The following is a 21,700-nucleotide window of genomic DNA, read 5'->3' on the forward strand; positions in this document are numbered from 1 at the left end:
ATGCAGCACTGACCGACTGACTGTGAGTTGCTTGTCACGACTTCCGTACCTTCTCCGATGCAGAGGGATTTGTGACCTGCCAGCGATACCATAATCTATGATCAGCACCCGTGGAGCAGGAAAGCGTCAGAGACAATCTTGGACTAGTCACAGATGAACCTAATGTCCCATGAAATACCACCAGAACAGTTTTCATTCACAACAGTGCCTTTGTACTGATGTAGGGAACTTCCTCTGTAGTTTTGAAATGGAAAGAGCACTTGTCTGTGACCCCCTTCAAAAACTGCAGAGAATCCAAATGTGAGTTCCAGTCTCCTAAAACAACAAATGCTTGTGACTTTGATTTTTCCAGTGTTTGTTTATAGATGTACAGATGGAGTTGGGTTTATTGTAACCCTGCCAAATTTGGAAAATGTCTCTGCGTGTAATTTTTGCTATATGCGTGCCAAATTGTTTTGGGACCTGAATGAAAAAGATCTCCACTGAGGTGGTTGGACCTCAAAGTTTGGAAGTCAACCAAGTTTATTTTCAATCCACTGGCTGGCACTGTCATCAGGACCTGTTTATGGGTCTCAGATGGGGATGCATGGTAGAAGCTCCTGGTGTGGTAGACCCTGACAGACACACCCTGAGGGTGGACTGGTCCATGTGTGTTGCGTGTTTCGTCTGTTGGTTTGGTCTGTGCACAGCACATAAAGGCTGGATGACCACACACACACAGATGGTTTTATTTACAAACAGCGGGAGGAAGTTTATTAATGGACGTGTGGATGTGGAAAGCCTATGAGACCTGAACTGTGCACAAGACCACCTCCTAACTGCCAGCAGGCATCCTCTTTTGGCAGTGTCAAGGTACAGTGCTTACAAACACAGTGCCCAGGAATAGAGTTTGCAGCAGTACCTTGATAAAACTGATATGCACCTTGGTGAAGTGGTATCTGTTGGTACTACCATGGTACTTTTAATACTTACCATGGTAATGAATGGTTATCATATTGGTACAAGTACATGGCCTGAGTATATGCCTTGGTGCGACCATGGTAAAATGGCAATATTATCACTTGATAATACTTTGGTACCTTGATAATAGTACTTGTACCTTGCTGCTAAAATGATAGTGTTTCTGTGGTACTCATCAGGTACTTTCAACGTTTTTGGACATGTACCAAGATATTCTTGGTAGTAACATGGTAAATGTGCAAAAAAGTGTCAAAGTATATCCTCAAAACATGTTTAACCTTGTCCAAAAAACATACAGTAGTAATACCATGGTACTCGTTAGTAAGATTCTTGGCCGCATCATCACAAGGGAGCCCGATGCACACTGATGATGTCACTGGGAGGCCTCCGCTCTTGTGATGTGTTTAGAATGCAGTCTGTACACCCATCCAAAACACGACTGCAACAGCTGCGCTCCAGAACTGCGGTGAACCGCACACATACACACACACAAATATACAACCAGTGCTAAATCTGTGTACACACACAGATTCTAAAAATAAGCCCCTATGCATGTTGAACTTAAAGCTGATAAAAGGCGCATGATGGCAAACACACTTGCCCTCCTCCTACACATATGAGGAAATGTTCTCAGTGGGGAGGCGCTGATGATATGAAAGCCTTTGCAATCAAAGCTCTGTAGGGTGGAGCCATGCCAAAACATGCAGATGAGTATGCAAATGAAGACAGGGCCAGCTGGGCCTGACTGCGGCCGGTGGGTGTAGATCTCGCCGTGTGCAATAGCATGTGCAATATGTATATCTGTGTGTGTGTGAGAGAGAGGCTGAGAGGATAGAACTCAGTGGAGGAGGGTAGAGGCAGAATTGGGGTAGAAGTGGAGAGGTTGCAGCAGCAGCCGTGCATGCTGTGCACGGCATTCATTTTGAATGAAGTACATCCAAACGTGGGGAAACATGAATACACGGTCCTTTTCGTTGACGTGAACACTTGGCTATAACGCAATAGCTCCTCCAATATTGCACATGCACGGTTCGCACATGGCTTTCAGAGGCATGAATAAACACTTCTCCATACGCCTGCCTCCAAAGCAAGCAAATCGTAAACCATTTAATTGAAAGATCATGATGGAGTGGTGTGTTGACAAAACACTGCTTCTGAATCTGAATTAACACTCTGCTTCTAAACATTTTTGATGTATGCCAGTTGTGCCGTTGACAGATTGTGTTGGAACCAACCTGAGATTTTGCATCCATACACCTCGAAGCGCAGGGCGATGCCGGCTTCCCAGGAGTAGGGTCGGATCCGGAGGTATCGCGTCAACGTGGGCTTGGGGAACATGGCTTTCGCTACATCAGTAGGGTTGGTGTTGCCTTGGAAAATCTGACAAACGAAGAACAAACACATTAATTATTAACATGGTTTGTTTAGGCGAGCCACCAAGGACAGACCTTTGAGGCCTGCGACTCACCTAACACTGAGAGAAACAGAGAGATATAACAGGAATGTGTTTCGATCAGTGGCTTGAAATGTGACAACCTAAATAGAGCCTGAATTAGATTATCTCTGGAGCCAACTGGATAGCAATACAAAGGCCACTTTGTGATGTCAGAGTCTGGGTTACAACTAGTGCTGAATGTTTTTGACGCTTCAGTTACACAATGGTTTCTGTTGTTGCAACAGACATAGCGATGAATCAGATTGTGTTATGTCCATATGCGCTGATTCTTGCTGACAGCTAGCACATGTTCTCTGTGAAGGGAGGCTCTGGAAATGTGTCGAAGGAAGACGCAATTGTTACAAGAAAGACAAATTAAAGCAAAGGCAACATGGTGTTCATAGTATCTTGTTTCACAGGTCACTATGTAAAGGTCAACAGGTTTTTAAGTACATCTTGAAAGAGCTCTCTATTACTTCCTAAGTTTCTGATTTTTTTTCTGAACTGGGAGGAGAGTTAAGAATGAATTGCACTTGCTGGTTTAGCACCTGATTTACTAAAATAATTATGTAAATTTGAATGCTATTGACTTCTGACATGTTGGGTAAAAAGCCCATAAATTATGTAAGATTGTGTCCTCAGTGATCAAAATTTTCAATACACAATTCTTAATAAGAATTTACAATTATTTTACAGTTGTTTGAGCATTGTTGTCTTTTATTCAGGATCCTTACAGATATTACTTCAAAGGAACAATCAGGCATTGCTAAAGGGTGCCCAAACCCACAGTCTTAATTCTTGTCAATGTTCCTTGTTACATACATATTCTATATTTATTTTAATCGCTTAAAAAACCCTATTAATCATTTTGCTGTTGCCACCAAGCAAGCAACAGGTCAATCTAGACCACTTGCTACAGTGATTTTACCCAGGTAAAGGGGGTTAGCCCTCTAAGAATGTTAAAATCCCTGCAATGCACAGCCTCTTTGTCAGCATACTGCTTTAATATCAGTACGTTCAACACAATTCTAAACTAGACGAGATCAAACTGTAGGCTGTACAGGATGGCCAAGTGTTGCTAAGCCCCAGTCAGGGCATACAGCCATCCGTCTATCCCAGAATCCATGCTGCTAATCGTGTCCCTGGGCACTACTTGTCAAAACGTGTGTGTCTGGGAGGGAGACACATGAGGAGCCATCCACTATCTTTAAATGTCACGCCAATGCTCTGCTCTACTGCTCTAAGCAGTAAAAAGGCTTTCCTTTGTGCAACAACCCCGCAGCCGAACTGCTGTTTCAGCAGTCTGTAAATGGGCCCTCACCTCACAAAAGCACTTTAGAGCCAGGCAGACAGAAACAAGGCACCGCACCTTAAAAATGCAAGCTCTAAAAAGAGAACAGTGTACTTTAGTTGAGGGTCGACACAGAAATTGGGCCTTTGGGTATATTTAAGCTCATTGTTACTTCCAGGCATGAAGATGTGTACATACATAGACAGACAGACAGACACACACACACACACACACACACACACATACACATACATAAGTGTCTAATTGGCTTGCTGAGCTTGACAGGTCTATTTCAAAACTTATATTGTTAGAGTCTGCCAAGCAGACATAAACATGCATATGAGCGCATCTTGCACTCACAAATGAGTAAAACAAAATAATAAACTTCATACACTGGAAGTATCTCAAAATCTACGAAGCTGCCTACAGGGAGGTAAATCTTGGTTGAGGTAAATCTCACAATGCCCAGTTCACATTTCTGACAAAAATCAGGTGAAAATTAAAATGAAATTGCATTTTGCAAGACAAGTTGTTTTAGAATAATTTCAGATTTTCATTGTGACTATTCTAATGAATTAAAAAAGTAATAAAGTAATTAAAATATATCATGTTTTTTTTCACATTCCAGCTGATTTGTTTCTTGAAATTATGAAATTCCTGTAATAATTTAAATTTGGGGAGAAAAGGTAAAAAAAAAAAAAATTTTTTAAATTTGTTTTTATTTTTCTGATTTGGCATAAAATATGATCTGGACATGTTCTTGACAGGTTTTATGAGGTTCATTCAAATGCTTTTCATTTTTCAACTTGTCTTGCCTATATGATCCACAAAATGCTGTCTGGGTAGGTAGCTCACTAGGTTTTAAGACAGAGCCCATGTGTCAAATGTAATAGGCACGTCTTCCTGCAGTTAACTTTTCTGTGCTGAGGGACATATCTCACCCGATGGCTAATCGATCAGCTTCTCCTCGGTCCTCATTCAATCCTTCACGAGCGCAAGTGCATCCAACCAGCTGCTCAAACACTCTAAACCTGGTAAACCTTCTCCTTCTCTCACTCTCTCCATTTGCCACTCTCTGTTTATTAACTCTTTTGTTCTTCCTTTCAAGGAAAAAAGCCCTACCACAAATGTTGACATCATTCCTTAAAGGGAAAAAAGAAAATCAGTCACACTACTGTGGTGGCTTTGGAGTTGGAGTTTAAGAGTCTTTTAAGAGGCTGGATTAACATACCACACTGGGCACATAATGGAGTCAGAGAAACACAAGCCCTGCAGAACACATGAGCGTTGCATTCCCGTCTGGATCTGAAGCATGGATTGGTGTAACGGAGGCACACAGTGACAGTGCTACAATACAGGAAGGTGTTTACAGGGCTTCCTGCCAAGGAGTTCTGGAAATGTACCTAGTTACAGATTACTTCCATGTTAGGCTGAGAAAATAAAAGCTTCTTTATCGTTTAGCGGAAAGTGATCTGTACGAAACCAAACTTGATCTTCTACCAGGACTGTCTAACACTATTTCATTGTTATATGAAAATATAACATTTAACTGTTAACGGAATGTTCCAGGTTTAAAACAAGTTAGGCTTTATCAACCACAGAAAAGGCTTTCGACTTGTTGCCTAGTTTAAAAAACAAAACAAATAAAAACTGTGTTTATACTGGACATCTACTGTATAGGTCAAGGCATTTCAGAGAGTTAAAAAGCATAAATGTGCACGCTGTATTTTTGTTAAAGTTCTTATAGCAATTCTTCCATATGGCTTTTTGTTTCTGAGACCTGACATGCTAACATTGGTTAAATCAGTGGTTCTCAACGAGTTTCAAGATTACTTAAAATGATTTGAAATCCAAAGCCAAAAAAACAAATAAATAAATACATACATATCTTAATTGACCCCCTCAACAGGTTTGATTGATTGATTGATTGAATCATGGTTCCCACTGTCTTGGAAAACCAGGATATATGAAAACTGTAATTTGCAAACCAGGAAAAGTCATGTAAATCAATAACTTCTTGACATTTTAAATACATTATGTTATGCCAAGCTCTAAAATATTTTATTGGGTAAAAATTGACAGTGAACACATCTTTTAAAAATCCAATCCAGTAAATCATGATCAGAAATCATAGGGCTTTGAATATTGTTGTGGACAATGGTGGATCTTGAAGTCAAAAAGGTTGAAAAGCTCTGGGTTAAATCAGAAAAGGGATGCATTGCATCTTTAAGAAGGATCATGAAAGGAAGCAAATAAGTCACCTTCTGTTTTGAGCCATCCTTAATAGTTATCCAGTCTTCTCCATTTGAGCTTACATCCACCTTGTAGGACTTCACATAGTATTTCTTGCTGGTCTCTTGAGAGATGGCTCCCTGTGTGCCGATCGCCGAGACAATGCGCAGGAATCCAAGATCAACCTGAGGAGAGACGGAACAATATTACTCCTATATTACTCCGAACAGAGGGAGTATCACTTTAAAAGTGGCTTATCGGGTGTCACATATTGAGCTCATAAGACCCCAGGTGAATATTAGAATGAAAGATTAATTTTAATGAATCCCAATTTAATAAAGCATATTCGATGTGACGATTTAATTTCCTGAATGGGAGACAAGAGCTTATTGGATGAGGAAGGATATTTAACTTCAAGAGACTGTGTCGGGGAGAACAAAAATCGTTTGAAAGGAAACGTGTATTTCAGATGTGTGCCGTATTGAAAAATGAATGCTTCATAAAGAAGTCATGAGTTGTGATGTCATTCCCGTGAGTGTGTCTGAGAGAGGCGGTCAGGAGAGTGTGGTCAGGGGTTACTGGAAGAGAAAACACTGTGGACAGAGATGTGTGTGATTTGGTCAATTCCAGGATTATCGGAGCTGTAATACAGAGGATAGGACGTGTGTGTGTGTGTGTGTGTGTGTGTGTGTGTGTGGGGGGGGGGGGGGGTTATCTCATTTAATATCTCATTTTTGTTATGCAAAAGAAAAAAAAAGGAGAAAATGGAGATCTTTGAGTAGGATTCAGCCATTCGCTTCCACAGCATACTGAGCAAATGGACAGTGAAAAGTGCCAAGCAGAGGTTTCTGGAGAAATGCTTTAGTGCTCGGGGAGGCTAAAAATCCTGTCATAATCTGAAACTGATGGCATCCCATACAACATTTTCAAAAAATGTCACTGGTTAACCAACATTTACAGAAGTGCTAAGACAATGTCAGCGGCACATAAGCGTCAGAGCTAAAACTAGCTAAAAATGAAGGATAACATCCATGTAGTGGATCTGTTGTAGATACTCTAATCACCAATACCAGATTTTCATTAAATATCATATTCATTTTGTACTCAACATGAACTAACATAATGGTTTTGCTAGTCTCAAACTCATTTATCTTAGAAGAGCTAATTGCAAACTCTGTCTGTTCCCTATTGTGCAGCATAACTCAGTTCAATGATATTAACAATATAAGGTCTTTGTTTCTGAAGTCTGCTGAATGAGTGCTGATCTGATCTGGCTGTGCTAAAATATACATGGCAGGAAGATAAGAGAGCTGTGGAACAGCCAGCAATTTGAGATCAGAAAGCTTGGCTGGAGAAGAGACAGTCTGGATCAGTTTCCCTCACACCAGCTGATCACAGATCAGAACTAATGAGCGCCTCGTGATTTATTAACCACTTTCTGCTTCAGAAAGACAAAGAGAGGGAAAAAAGGGTAAAAGAAACTAGAGCAATAAGAAACTGAAGAAAAAAGCGAGCAATTCCAATACATTTTACTACAGTAATCCTTCATATACTGTATATAAGCCTTACAGTTTTCCCAAAGAAAATATATTTCCTTATATATTAATGATCAATATATTCAATTATTCAATGCACGTTGAAAATATATAGAATAACAAGTTCAAACTCCCTCGTCTTCATCCTGGTTTGTGTGTGTCATCATCGAATGCAGGATTCAGAATACAGAAGTAATGGATATAACTTATACGACACATTCCCTGCTTTTAATATCTGAAGAATTAATGCAACAGGACACAGCTGATCACTTAGAAAGACCTGTGAGGCAACTGCTCCAATACTTATGCTCACATCAGATAGAGGGATGAACTCTAAAAGTGCTGAACTTCTTAGCTGCTAAAACATCTGTGTTGAATCACCCAATAATAAAATGCGACATTCTGTAGTTTTGTCTCATATTCATCTTTTAATCATATTTGTAAATGTCTTGACTCCACAGCAATTTTGTCTTTACTGTTCCAATACTTTTGGAGGGCACTGTATATTTATTGGATATGTATTATTTTATATTTTTCAGTATTACAACCAGTAAAATATGAATTTCTACAAAAATTGTGATTGTTTCAAACAGGTTTCCTAAATACTCTCCCTGTCTGCCATTGGCCGACATATAAGTTAATTCTGCTTTAAACCATTCACACCATTGGTTAAGCTGTTGCTATGCTGGTCAAGATTCTTCAACAAACAAAGCAATGTTTTAAATGCAACACAGAATCACAAAGTGTATACTTTCCAGAGAAATGAACCTACGAATGACTTACTTAAGCTGTCTCTGCTTATTAAACTAGGATAGGAAATAATATTTTAACAACAAGAAGAAAAAAAAAAATCACACACTTCACCTTTAAAAGCAAACAGTACAAACAGGAGATTAAGGGAAAGCCCCAGTTCCTCATGGGAACTCCCAGGCTGAGAAACTCCACTTTCTGTTCAGAAAACAAGCCATTCCAAAAGTGTATCACACTTCCTTATAAGGAGACAGGCCAGACTTGGCTGTGGGCATTTCATCTGAAAAATCATGACCACAGAAGCAAAAACAATGATGAATATTTTTACAGTTGAAACCACACAGACATTTGAATTGACATTTGAGGATATTTAATTTATTTTTTATTTAATTCATTATTTGACAGGGACAATAGACAGTCAGGAAACCCAGAATTAGCTACAGAGCTAAATTTCATCTGCTGTCCTTTGGCAGGAAAATACAAAAATTATTGGCAAATCTGACGTTGCTAAATTATTATATTAGTCACTAGTGTGACTATGCAGTTTTATAACGGTCAAGCCAATTTAAAGTCTGTTGCAACCACTGTGAGAAAGAGTTCAAACTGGAATCCATACGTCTCCAGAGGAAAATGTGTCCTCAAGCCAGCTGACTCTGCAAATCATATTCTCTGCTTGTTATTTTGAATTCTTCTCTATTTTTTTATTGGATGTTGCATTTTGTTTAAGTGTCTGAATATATCCTACTCAGTAGACTAATAAAATAATGCAGTTCTCATTATATCACATCCTACGATCTAAAATGTGAAATTAAATAAAAAAACATTTCGTGAATTTATCCTGCTGGCAAGAACCCAAATGTAACTACGTTTTCATAATTATGTCATGGGAAAGTCTGGTATGTTGAAATTTGTTAATTTTGCACAGAGTCCATCTATGAAGTATGGACCTCAGCCTAATTTTTCAGAGCTAATTAAATTTACAAAGAGTGTGTGTTTTTATTACACCAGAGCCTGTGTGTGTGTTGAAAGGGACAGTTCTTGCCTTGCCCTTGGCCTGCATGGAAGGAAGTGGCAGAAATCTAGTGCAAAACTCACTGAAGCTTCTCGTGCTAATTGCGTTGAATTAAACAAGCGTCAAACATGTCTGCCTGTTTCCTAAAGCTGTGACAGTTGTGTTCATCCTAGCATGGGCTTGTTATGGTGTTTGGTGGCTGTTTATTTTGCTTTGTGTGCTTGTAGGAAGTTGATTACACAGGATTTTTTTCAGTGTTTTTCTTAAAAAAATTAGTTGTTTGCATTTCTTTGTTTTCTGGTCTGCAAAAATAAAGCATTGTGCAATAACATTATTCTCTATTCTGTCTATTTTCCTGTCTCTTTCATCCTTGTCTTGCATATTAGTGGACAACAAAAATCCACAAATTGGTCAATCATTAAAACCACAACTGCTCTTGTGTATCTAAGGCTCAAACACCATCTGGTGCAGGTTAGCCAGGAGGAACTAAGACGTTGAGCAGACAGATGCGCGACGGCCCAGTCAATGCAAACACAAATGTGGGACGGCAGGTTTCGCAGGGCAAAGTTCTACTTCATCCATCAAACCGCGGCTTCCTCCCACCATCCCATCCCACGACACCTGGTTGCTCCGAAAGCTCCTCTAAAATTCCATTAACCACAGGTATAATTAATTCACATTTTCATGAAAATTGTATTACTGCCAGCTGAGAGATCTATAGGCTCCTCGAAGACCTCACATTCATCACCCAATTTACCTAGTGGAATTAGCTGGAGTTATTTTTAGAACTTTTTTATCATTTTTAAAATTATGCATGTGCCTGAACGGTGATCATGTGCTTTTCTTTTCTTAACTTAATCTAATAGGTGGATGGTTTGAAAGTGTAAATAATAGAAATAATATAGAGAAAATAATATAATTTTTATCATAGCTGAGGAGATGAACCCTGACCTAACAAAAAAACAAGAGCTCCTTTCTTTCAACCACCTGTGATATAATGGTCACTTTTAACAATCCAATCAGTTACAGACTAAGTCCAACCCAGTTTTTTATTCTCATTAAATACACTGTTTCACTTGGAAACCTATCACATTATGTGTGTAAAATATGTTACGAAAGTTGCTTCATTTGATATGCTGTATGGTTAAATTTTGGAGAAAATTAGCCAGTTTTATTATAGTAAAAGTGTAGCAACCATGTTTTTTGTCAGACTCATTACCATTTGTATAACCACAGTTCAACTACAAATACCATGGTTAAACTATGGGTAGTGCAAAAAAAAATAAAAAAATTATTAAGTAAATAAATAAATACATAAATGAATATATAAAAATTGTTAATTTGCGGTTACCATGGTTTAACTACAATTTTATTTATAGTAAAACCATGGTTAATTTTCACGAGGGAACAATGGTCATACAACTATATTTCCAGTATGGTATGAGACAGGTCTGTTAACACGATGTTCAAGTCATGTTTTGTTGATATTAAACACAATAAGACAACAATAAGCTCACCGATGACAAAAGAACATCCTTTCCATCTTAGAAATGGATTTCCTCTGACATGAATTTAGCATAAATTCTATATTGCAAGCCTTTGGACCTCTTTCACATTAGCAGAAGAGCTTAATGTATCCAACATACACCTGGATCCATATTTAATTGCGAAAATTATATCAAAGAAGATATTTTAAATGCTTCAAGCTAATTACATGAAGGCACTGAAGATGGTTTAAACTCTAAGTCATAAGAATGTACCTAGCGCAGGTGTGATGCTAGCAGGGTGGCCTAGCTTGACACCAGCTCTGCAGGCTTTGTCAGTAGAGACTCTCATGTTAATTACAGTACCACTGTCTAATTACTAATCAGCTGGCAGGAGAACAGCACCCGTCTCAAAATAGCAGCAGCTAATCCTTTAATTGAAGAGAGAAAAAAATCTAAGCTAAACAATGGAGAGCGGACATAGCTGCATCTAGATGACCATCGCTAATGGAAAGCATATGTGGATAGGCAAACAGGATATGGCCAAGTGCGTTGTTTCTGGAGTGACATTTCACCCCTAAGTCTCCCTTATTCTGGCTCTTTCCCTCGTTACATTCAACTTTCCTTGATGAATATACAGACTAAGAGGAATGTTTTTCTCAGAGGAAGTCTGCAATTAGTGCCTGCTTGATGGCGCTGGAACTCCGACCTGTTTTTGTAGCAAAATGGGTCGGCGACTTAAGACAGTGGCACAGGGGATAAGAATAAGAGGGTGGGGTGGAGTCTCAATCATTGTTTCCATCTACGACCCTGGCACATTCCCTCCTCACCTCCATCAATCAAGCTGACGGCTTCCCGTTGAACTGGCCGACACAAAACCTGGTTGGCACGCTACAGTTTCAGACTTGAAAACATCGTCTTTATTGTTTTGAACATACTGACCTCTTGTCAGAGATGTTTTAATGAACAAAATGAAGGTAAACATCCTCTCCAGTGATGTGAAGCAGAAAAGCCCTCGCATCCCTGTGAATCAAGCCCTGATCAAAGCATTTAGCAGAACAGCAGGACAGACGTATGCAGCAGGTTTATAAATGAACCGCTGTGTATTCCAAGCACCACCGCATAAACGCAAGGGCCTGATGCGTTTCGGTAGACCTGAGGATGAGAATGATTGTGAGGCTGAGATTAATGAAACAGAACATGATCTATAATGAGCAACTTCTATTCAACCATTAGGACCGAGACAGGGGCTTTCAACTATTGACAGTTGACTTTTTCCCAGATCAAAATGCATAATTCATAAAAGTGCTTTGATGCTCCTGGAGTGGATGAGCGTGCATTTATTGCATTACATGCAATACGCCACATGCTGCATTGATGTCTACCAAAACAGGATCTGTTCTTTGTTATGCCAAGCTCTCCACGGGACTGAAAATCTGCCGTCCATAAGAACCTTCGCAGCGACTTTTGTTTTAGGGTACGATCTTCTATAAATCGGAAGTCTTTCCTTGAGAGAGAGTCGAAATGTGTTGTACAGATGTAGGTATCTCGGCTAGTCACGCTTTAACACGGTCTTCCGATTGAAACCAGACCGTATCCATAAACACAATACACTGGAAGTTTTCAAAACCAGATCCCCGTGTTCTGTAAGACTTGGGCCCTTCTTTCATTCATCATACGTCTGATAAAGACCTTAACAGGCATTTGGTTTTTTTAGTATGACAAAAACCCTTGTAAACGGACAAGCCTCTGTAGCTCACTGGCTTAGCTCAAGATCTCCTGACCCTCGACTAATTATCAGGAGTGGCAAGCTGGGAGCATTAGACCCTGAATCTAATTTGAAGCCGCATTAAGATGCATGACAAACGCTGTCTTTTTGACACCTTCTGGGTAGAAAAAAAACCTGCAAGAAATGGGGATTTTTAACAAGGAAGTACCGGGCCTCTATGAATAATATAAATGTCGGCTGTAAATTACATTCGAGAGTGTAAATGTAATAAATAATGAACTGATAATATGCGTTGGAGGACACAGGAGCGAGTTGTGCGTGCCAAGTGGACTGCGCCATTAGATGGAGAAATACTGTTGTGGTGGGTCATGTTGCTTAATGGAAGCGAAATGAAGAATTCCACTCTTTTAATAACGCTTGTTATAATTAAACTCCTCCACAAGTGCCCGGCACGAGAGAGAGAATGAGCGCAGGATGTCTCCAAATTATAAATCATTCATCCTCGGCAGGGTTCCGCCTTTGTTCCCTTGGAAACAGATGTGCGGGGTTCAACTTTGACATCTGATTGGCGGAAAGGGATTTACAGGGGCACGGTACATGGGGGCTGAAACAGAATATGTTTGATTTGCTGAAATTTCTTCCACCAAAAAGAGTACCCTTCCTCTAATCAATACCCTTTAGAGAATTCCAGGCGGCTGCAAAATTGGGCTCTCTTCAGCTCGATAATGCACTGTGGGAGGCGAGTCATTTAGGGTTTCATTAATATCTGAAATGACTAAACAAGTTCAGCAAGCCAAGAGGGTGAACAGTTGCAAACTCTACTTAATTATCCTGAATAAAATATGAAGTGGCAACTGTGAAATGATGTGGAACCGATTGGTTTGGGTGCTAGAAGATAAATTTTCTCTGATCTTTTAGACTCATTTAAGTCACATAAGTGGAATGTTTCTTTTTCTGAAAACTTCTCATTAGTTGGATATGAGATAAAAGCACAACGGCATGTCAAAACCGCATGTCAAACACTGATAAATATACTGTCATCTTATGAACATGAGAATCCTTGACTTAAAGTGATAGCCTGTAAAATGAGAAGAGGCTAATTATTGACTGCTTCTCAAAGAACATCCTGGAAGAGTGTTAGGATAGTTCATTGTGCTCTGTACAACAGTCCCGATCAATACCATATTGACAGAGACTGGTAATCTATAAGCATAATGAGTCCATCTAAACAAAGGAGAACTTTGAATTACTATGATCAAAAGCACTGGAGAAATCGGCAACAGTTACAATCGTCAACTCAATCAGACTCTATATTGTATCTTCAGGGCTCTACTTGTGGAATTTCTTCCTAAATCGTGGGTCAGAATTTGTAGCCAATGGGGGAGAACTTGTCTCCAGTTCCTCAGGAAATGCGTACATCTCGCTTTTACATCGAAAGGAAGAATTAAACATTGTGGTTCCTCTTCTCTGCTAAGTTGAGGCACCTTCCTCTAATTCAATTAGTTTCTGGTTTAGAACACAGACAATATTTTGACAGCAATAAGGAAAATATGCTTAACAGACCTCCCCTAGCAAATACTTGGCTTTGGGTCACGTCTGTTATTGGCCTCCTGAGGAGTCTCTCTGGCCCAAACTGGCCCAGTCAGGCAAAGATTATAAAACAAGTCTGAGTTTTGAGGGTACCCTTGAGGTTTGGGTCACAGAAAAGCCTCTAAGTGCAAGAAAAGGCCTGCAGAGGTGCTGCGATGTTTGTGTAATCAACACAATGACTCCTGCCAAGAGTTTTTCACAGATTCATGCGACTGAAATAGACACACGCAAATAATCTGTTGTCCATGCCACTGTCCTTGTGTGTGGCCACATTCCTTAGAATAAGTTTCAGGTTTCTTATTGTCTCTCGGACATTAAGATCATGTTAGATACACCCAGATGCATCTCATAGACAGTCTTTGTTAAGGTTACAAACATCTGTTGGCCAGGACGACTCACTGGGGCCAGAGCGAACCAGTTCATTTGGGTTTTAACATTCCATGGCTTTCAACCAAAGGGCAAAATTCAACAGATGTTGCTGCTGGTCTTCAAAAAAGTGCCAGTGGCAAAAGCATGCTGATCGAAGTTGAAGTCGAACTCAGCTAGAGAAAGTTTCTAACTCAAAGACCATAAAAATGTGTAAGGGGGGTTTCAAACTTTTCGTCTGTAGACTCAACTTCTCTATTCTTCAAAAATATCACAGAAGTTTCTATTCTCTGCCAAGGACAAATCCCTCCATTGCTCATTCATAATAGACTGCTATCTTCAGTATACGCTTGTAAATCGTACAGTACCTGGATCCATTCTTTGTTTGAGTCCTCCGCAGGGGTCCAACCGTTCTCAGGGTTGGTGAGTCTAGATCGTTCTGGAGACCAGCTGGGGTTGTACTGGGATGAGGCCATAATTTGGTCGGAATGGATTTCCCCAGTTTCCATACCCAAAGGCTCGATGCAGTCAAAGTCTGAGGAAAGCACAGAGAAAAAATGGGGCAGGGGAGTCATTAAAATGTCATTTCATGAGCTAAATAAAGAATACATCAGATCACGACCCAAACTAAGGCCTTCCTCTCGGGAATGGGCCACTCTGAGGCAAAGTACCATAGGTTTCCATCTCTTAGCACCAGAATAAAACATCTGCACTTTTCTTTCCCACAGTTTAATGGAAGCACTGTGGAAAGTGTACCACATTAAGACGCAAACCTTTATTCATAAAACATTCAGTTTAAGCTCTTAAGTCCATGCAGCGAGAGAAGTCTTGAGGTTCATAAAAGAAGTGCCTTCTGAAGGTGCACAGTTAAATGGCACACGGGAAGTCCATTTCCCTAGCATCAGCATTTGGAGGAATGTAAAGTCAGAGATGCCTCTAGCATGACTGTGTTTTCAGATGAAAGGAAAGCAGGTTGTACATCACTCCTCATGCCATGCCACCCAGGATAAGGGCATTGCTGATTGTTTTGTGACATTATGGGGCAGTCGTCTCGAGGCATGCTAGCTGTGTGTCTGAGACGAGCAAAGTTCATGCTTTGACCCACAAGGGTCTTTTTCCAGACGCTTCGGCACAGAATTTAGGACTCAAGACAGTGAAGGATGGGGAAATGTTGAGGCTGAGGTGGGAGACATGCTAATTTATTTACAACAGGTCACACACTCCAAACAAACACAGTTTTAAATGTAAGAAAATGCATGTTGAAACAGGGTGAGCTCGTATTCCCTAATATAACAGCGAAAGGTTCAACGGGTCAGATAGACACATAAACAAACAACACAGCCCAAACATCCAGGCCTAAACACACGTAGCAGATGGATAAAGCATGTGTGTTAGATAGACAGTAGTTTTATTTGTTTATTCACACTGAGCCATACGCGCAATTCTGAAAACCTAGTGATCTGCCAAATGTTTGCTACTGTCTAAGAAACTTATTTTTGTACAAATTGTAAGGCAGCATTGCATTTATTCTTTGTAAAGTAACCAATCACAGAATGCATTTTGAAAAATAATCAGAGAGTTTAATTGTCTATATAACTGTACATTTATTTCAGGATGGAAGAGTATCAATACTATTTTATCCAATATTCTTACAAAAATATACCAGAGTAACAATTAGTGTTGCTTTCATCAACGAAAATTATGACTAAATATCGTCGTCAACAAACCTTTATCACGTGACGAAAACGAGACGAGATGCAATGTAAATGCTGGTCATGTGACGATGACGATAACTAAATATATAATGCAATATTGTTGACGAATAAAATCGAGACTAAATGTGGTTTAGAAAATAAAAACTATGCTAAAATGTCTCTTCATTTTCAAACGAAAATAAACGAAAACATGTCTCGTTTAGTCGTGTTATTATTATTATTTTGCAGTATTTCTGTTTCCGGTGTCTCACTTCAGGTCGCACTGCGCAGACGCAGACGACGTCACTTCCTCAAGCCCCACTCGCGGCATTATTTAGAAGACGACAACAAAGTTAAGTCTGACACAGAGAAAGGGACCGATGGCCGGCCAGCCGGGGTTCGTCTTTGGGAGATGTGTGTGTACTTCTAACATGTTTGGTTGGTAAAATAAATGTTGTAAATTCAAATCAGAGCATCTTCCGTGTCTGGAATGGATGTATTCTTGAGTCTATAAGGTAACAATAATATAATAACCTTGTTTGAAATGGGTTTGGCTAAAAGAAAATTTTGGTTTCGTCTATGCTACTAGGTACTTATACTATATTGACTGGGTTAAATAGAATTGTATTACTAAAAAGAGACTAAAATACAATTTTCATTGACTAAAACTAGACTAAATGTCATCAGTTTTCGTCGACTAAAACTAGACGAAAATAGTCATGGATAATTCTGACTAAAACTAGACTAAATGTCATCAGTTTTCGTCGACTAAAACTAGACTAGACTAAAAAGAGTGTGAACGTGACTAAAACTAATAAAACTAAAATGACAGCTTCACACAAAGACTAGACTAAAACTAAAATTAAAACAGGCTGCAAAAACAACACTAGTAACAATAGATGTTTTCAAAATATCAACATATTGTAGAAATTTGTAAAAGTATTTTTTGTGCGCATTAAAAAAAAATCACTTAATTAGCTTAGCAACTCGTGCTAACATTAAACTCAAAATCAAAAGTGATTATTGAGTCTTATGTGCTTCTCATGGATTTCTCTCTTTTACCCTTGAAACCTCAGCTCAACTTAATCTTAACATTACTCATTCTCTTTTGTTCTGTTTTATCTCTCTATCTCTTCAAGCCATCTATCCACTTTCCACCCTTTCATTCTTTAGAACAATGACTGAAAACAACCAGATCTCTCGTCTGATTACATCTGGCATCCGTCACTGTTCGGTCTGACTCGGCAGAGACCATAAATCTATGATGGTTCACTGACAAAATCCTTCGCATAAAGACTTATTGCCAATGGCGATCTCCTTCCTTCCTGCAAAGCACAATATACTGGTAAACATGTCGAACTGCGAGAGAAGCTGCCACAGAATGTAAATTTATGGAGCCAATAAATAATTGATAGACTGCGACTGTTCGGCAAAGCCCCTGCTGAGAACACACTGAATGTATTCTTGAGCATGAGCTGGGATGGCAGAGATGTAGTACACACCTTGATGTATTCTAAGAGCTCAAGCTGAAATATAACATGGTACACCAGTTCACAACATTAATGGCAATATGCACTTTATGATATATACAATATGTATCGACCTTAAACTGGTATGAGCTGCAATTATACTGGACATTTGTGTTGAATCACAAGCACCACTACTTGTCATGTTGAACAGGTATGTTCTCAAGGGTAGGTGACATAGGTGAGAAAGACAGATAAAGGAGGAGTAAGAAAGTGTCTAAGGATAGATTTGAATGCATAGCGTGATTGCAGGTGAGGGTTGGTGGTGTGTTCTGAAATTAAATGTTTAGTTGGAGCATCTCTTAAATTGGGGTGAAGAGGTGAACCCTCTGGGTGAGCTGGTTTGGAAAAAAAGAGTAAACCAATCCCCATAAAGCAGGGCAGATGGGTCATGACTCTTAATACAATCACTTAATGAAAGAGAAACACAGCTGAGCGGGACGTGGTGATTTAATAACTTCCCATGTCATATCATGTGGTATTTGCATGTGAATGTGGGTACACATCTGTATATGGGTTTATACCCCAATCAACAGGGTGTGTTTCAATAACTTTGGCTAAAAACATTCTCAAAATAAAGTTCTCATAATGCCCTTTAACCTATATTTTCATAGAGATCATAGATATCAAAGATATCATAGTTCACAAATTTAGTTGTGTTTTTTTTTCAGCTTATACTAACTAAAGCTTGACGTTTTTTAATAGTTATTATTATATTTTAGTAATTTCTAGAGGTTTTTGAAGTAATTTTGTTTTGCCTGCCTTCATTCATCTTCTAAAACTGATAGAAATTCCAAATCTCATAGAACAGGCCTCTATCACTTATGGAGCACCAATTGTGTTTATTGTGCAAGTTCAATGGTTCGCAGTATAACAATTTGACATTTTTTCGCAAGACAAGTTTATGTAAAGTTTGTGTTTATTGAACACAAGATTGGCATGCTGAAATATTTAATCGCACAACATTACTGGTTGTGTGATCTTAACATGGTGATCCATGTTATGCACAATAAACAACCTCTTCTAGGATGCTGATATGACTGGATACAATTTAGTATGCATTTCATGAATTATTTCATACTTTAAACATTGCAGTATTGACTTACCGTCCGGGACTGTCCTTTCCAGCACAGTAAAATTAGCTGAGAATCCCTCTTTTGCAATAGCACTGTCTGTGTTGATTGTCAAAGCCAAGATTCCAGTGTAGGATATGATACGTCCTGGAGTATTTTGTCCACAGTATCTGCCAATGTATGGACCAACTGTGGAAAGAGACAAAGATAGAGGAAAGAGAGGCTTGATTAGATGGGTTTAATAATCTACTATTCAAGCCATTCTATCACAGCTGTAGTGTATGAACGTCAAGGACAGAGTGATTGGTTGACCTTGTATAACTGCATTGACTTGACAAAACATTCTCTCTACACCTTGTTGTTGATGGAAATGAAAAGGGCAGTGTCTGTTTTGTATGCGTCTATGACCTTGGGTTTGTTTTCAGTGGCGACCATAAATTCCTGCACTTATTGTTCGTTCCAGGGCCACTTTAATGTGACTTCCCAGAAGCCACTTTAAAAGAAAAAACGAGTAGGAGTTGGAGGGGACAAGAAGGAAGGAACCGAACACAACTAAGGCTGTAAATTAAGAGGTATGCAGTACATTCAGATGATAGAATAAATGCTTTGAAGCTGTATTGAAAAATAACTTTTCATACTATATGCACAAGTCTTTCCAGGTTAAGGCCACTTTTAAACTTTGGTTTAAGCAAACTTGTACCATGGTAGATTGCGGTGCTAGAATGTAAAGGCAAGTTTTTTGGCAACAGACAACCAATTATAAATGGCCCCAGTGCTTGCCTTATTAATTATGCATGAGCTTTGTACAGCCGCGGAAACTTAAATTACACTGAAATTACACATTTTTGTGCAGTTTTTGCACACAGTCAAAAAAAATACAAATAAAAAAATTAACCTCGTAAAAATGCAAATAGCAAGATTAATACAAGGTTTACAAATATACATGAAATCTCAAAACCTGAGGAAAAGGACTACTTACTGACCCAATGCAAAATAAGAACCATACAAAATATTAAAGATCTGGGATTATGTTAAAATTTACCACAAATTACTGAAATATTGGCTTAAGAAGAAACTGTGATTGGCTCTTTGAGAAGATGCCCATTACAGTTCAAGAGATTAAACAGATCTGCCAGCTTTGTGTGTGTGTGTGATTATATAAAACAGATCTATGGGTTTACACGAATCTTAATCTTCATAAGAATTCATAGAAACAGGTGCATCCAAGTGTGCATAAATGTGTGCGCTTGTGTGTTGAGACAGCTCTGGGTGTGGTGAACCATCCGGATTATCTGCATGACTCAACAGAGCTATGAAATTTTAAAGAGCCTCTCCATGAACCCATCCAGCATGTCTGTTCTGGTGGAGGAGGAGGGGGCTTTATAAACCTCTGCCAGGCTGTGACTGCCTCAAAGTGGCGGCCAGTGGGTGATGGAGGGGTGGGCTGAGGGCTCGAAGTCATAGAGGCTTCTGTCTCATGCATCGCAGCCTTTCCACACTAATGGACTTATTGATTGGTGTGGCTCCACAGGTAATGCAGCTAGTGTCTGAACCGTAGAGACGAGTTACACAGAGGCCCTAAGGCACCAGGGCCTTCCCTTTAAAGTCTTGTCTTCAACCTCCCTATTGGCTCTTTCTCTGTCGCCGTGCACTTGTGGGACACCTTTTTTATTGTAGATTTTTCAAGAGAGGCTGTTGGGTCTAAAATAAAGTATGCAACCTTTATCCCAAAGTTCTACTTTCCTCAGGCCTACATGGATTTTGGATTCACAAAAGGCTCTGTAGGTTTAGTATCGAAACTGTAGGATAGCATCATGCACAAAGTTGTACACACCCCTCACTTCTAGAGCTTGCTTAAGACACCAATAAGAGTGCAGCATTCTCAGCACTTTTTAAAGAAATAGTTCACCCAGAAATGAAAATTCTGTCAGCCTTAATCATAATTAACTTGTTCCAAAGCTGCATACTGTTGCCGTGGAACACGAAACAAAAATTAACGAAACCTCAAATAAACAAACAGCATAGGACTTTCTGCTGATTTCCTTCAAAATCCTTCCAGAAAATTCCACAAATTTCGATGATTGCAAATTCTGTCCGGACCTGCCCACCAAAGACTTTCAAAAACAAAAATATGTAAGCAGATTTCCTTTCATCATAATTGCGACAATAGATTCACAACGTATCCTCGGACGAATGCTGAAACTAATTATAAAAATTTTAACTGATGAGGAAGCTCAAAAGGCTCGGTCTCAGATCAAAGGTGTCATTTGTTCACGGCTTCTCTCTTCCGTCAAGACAGAAAAAAGTCGATAATGAAGCTGAATAAGACCTCTGGTCCTCGCAGACTTCCTTCCCGCTTTGAGCTAAAATCTTCCTGTTGGGCTTCTGGGTGTGTATATGCAGTTCAAATACACACGCACAAATAAAAACTGTAATTATCTTGGAGAACAAAATATTTCTGGTGTTATGACAACAGTCTACATTCCAGAGTCCCTCACCCCGAACTGTCCGAGACAAACCAGTCTAATGTCCAGAGAGAACAGCTATTAACGGGATAAAGAGCTCTTACTAACATGTTCTCAAATACTCTTATACATCACATTTGTGGATGTAAGAGTATGTGTGCGAGTCCAAATACCTTATCGACACTTGGCCATGGCTAGGAGAGGTTAGTTTTGCTTGTGAAACACAGCAAATGGATTGAGGTCAGGCGTCTGTTCTGCCCTAGAGATCAATCATACGGCATTGTTATTTAGTCATAGCATCTGGCTTATCTGTTAAAGGCCGTTTCCAGAAAGCCAAATATGAGACCCTCCCAATTACTTTTGCTCTGACCACTGTTTAGTTTCATTTTCCAGACTGCCTTCTTAAGTATTGAACTGTGTTATATTGCAATGTATGCATCTTGTTAAGGAAAGGTTTGCTATTACTTTTCTATATGATCAGATTTACAATATTGAAATAAACCGGTGCCTGTTACTGTGGCAGTATGCTCAAAGGAATGACATTGTACTTTATTTAAG

The 21,700-nt window shown here is 39.3% G+C and overlaps 1 protein-coding gene across 4 annotated transcripts in view; it reads right to left on the reverse strand.

The window, feature by feature from the left end:
• The window catches only part of LOC306865213 (neuropilin-1a-like), a 66,402-nt gene that overhangs the window by 13,734 nt on the left and 30,968 nt on the right, over positions 1–21,700 (reverse strand). For all 4 annotated transcript variants that reach the window (XM_079409684.1, XM_079409683.1, XM_079409682.1 and 1 more), the window contains exons 5-8: positions 18,711–18,866; positions 14,753–14,919; positions 5,948–6,103; positions 2,196–2,340 (exon numbers count right to left, since the gene is read on the reverse strand). In XM_079409684.1, the coding sequence (XP_079265810.1) occupies positions 2,196–2,340; positions 5,948–6,103; positions 14,753–14,919; positions 18,711–18,866 (624 nt within the window). The remainder of the gene's footprint in view (positions 1–2,195; positions 2,341–5,947; positions 6,104–14,752; positions 14,920–18,710; positions 18,867–21,700) is intronic.

Source organism: Barbus barbus, assembly GCF_936440315.1.
Source record: "Barbus barbus genome assembly, chromosome: 46".
In the NCBI taxonomy this organism is placed as follows: Eukaryota; Metazoa; Chordata; class Actinopteri; order Cypriniformes; family Cyprinidae; genus Barbus; species Barbus barbus.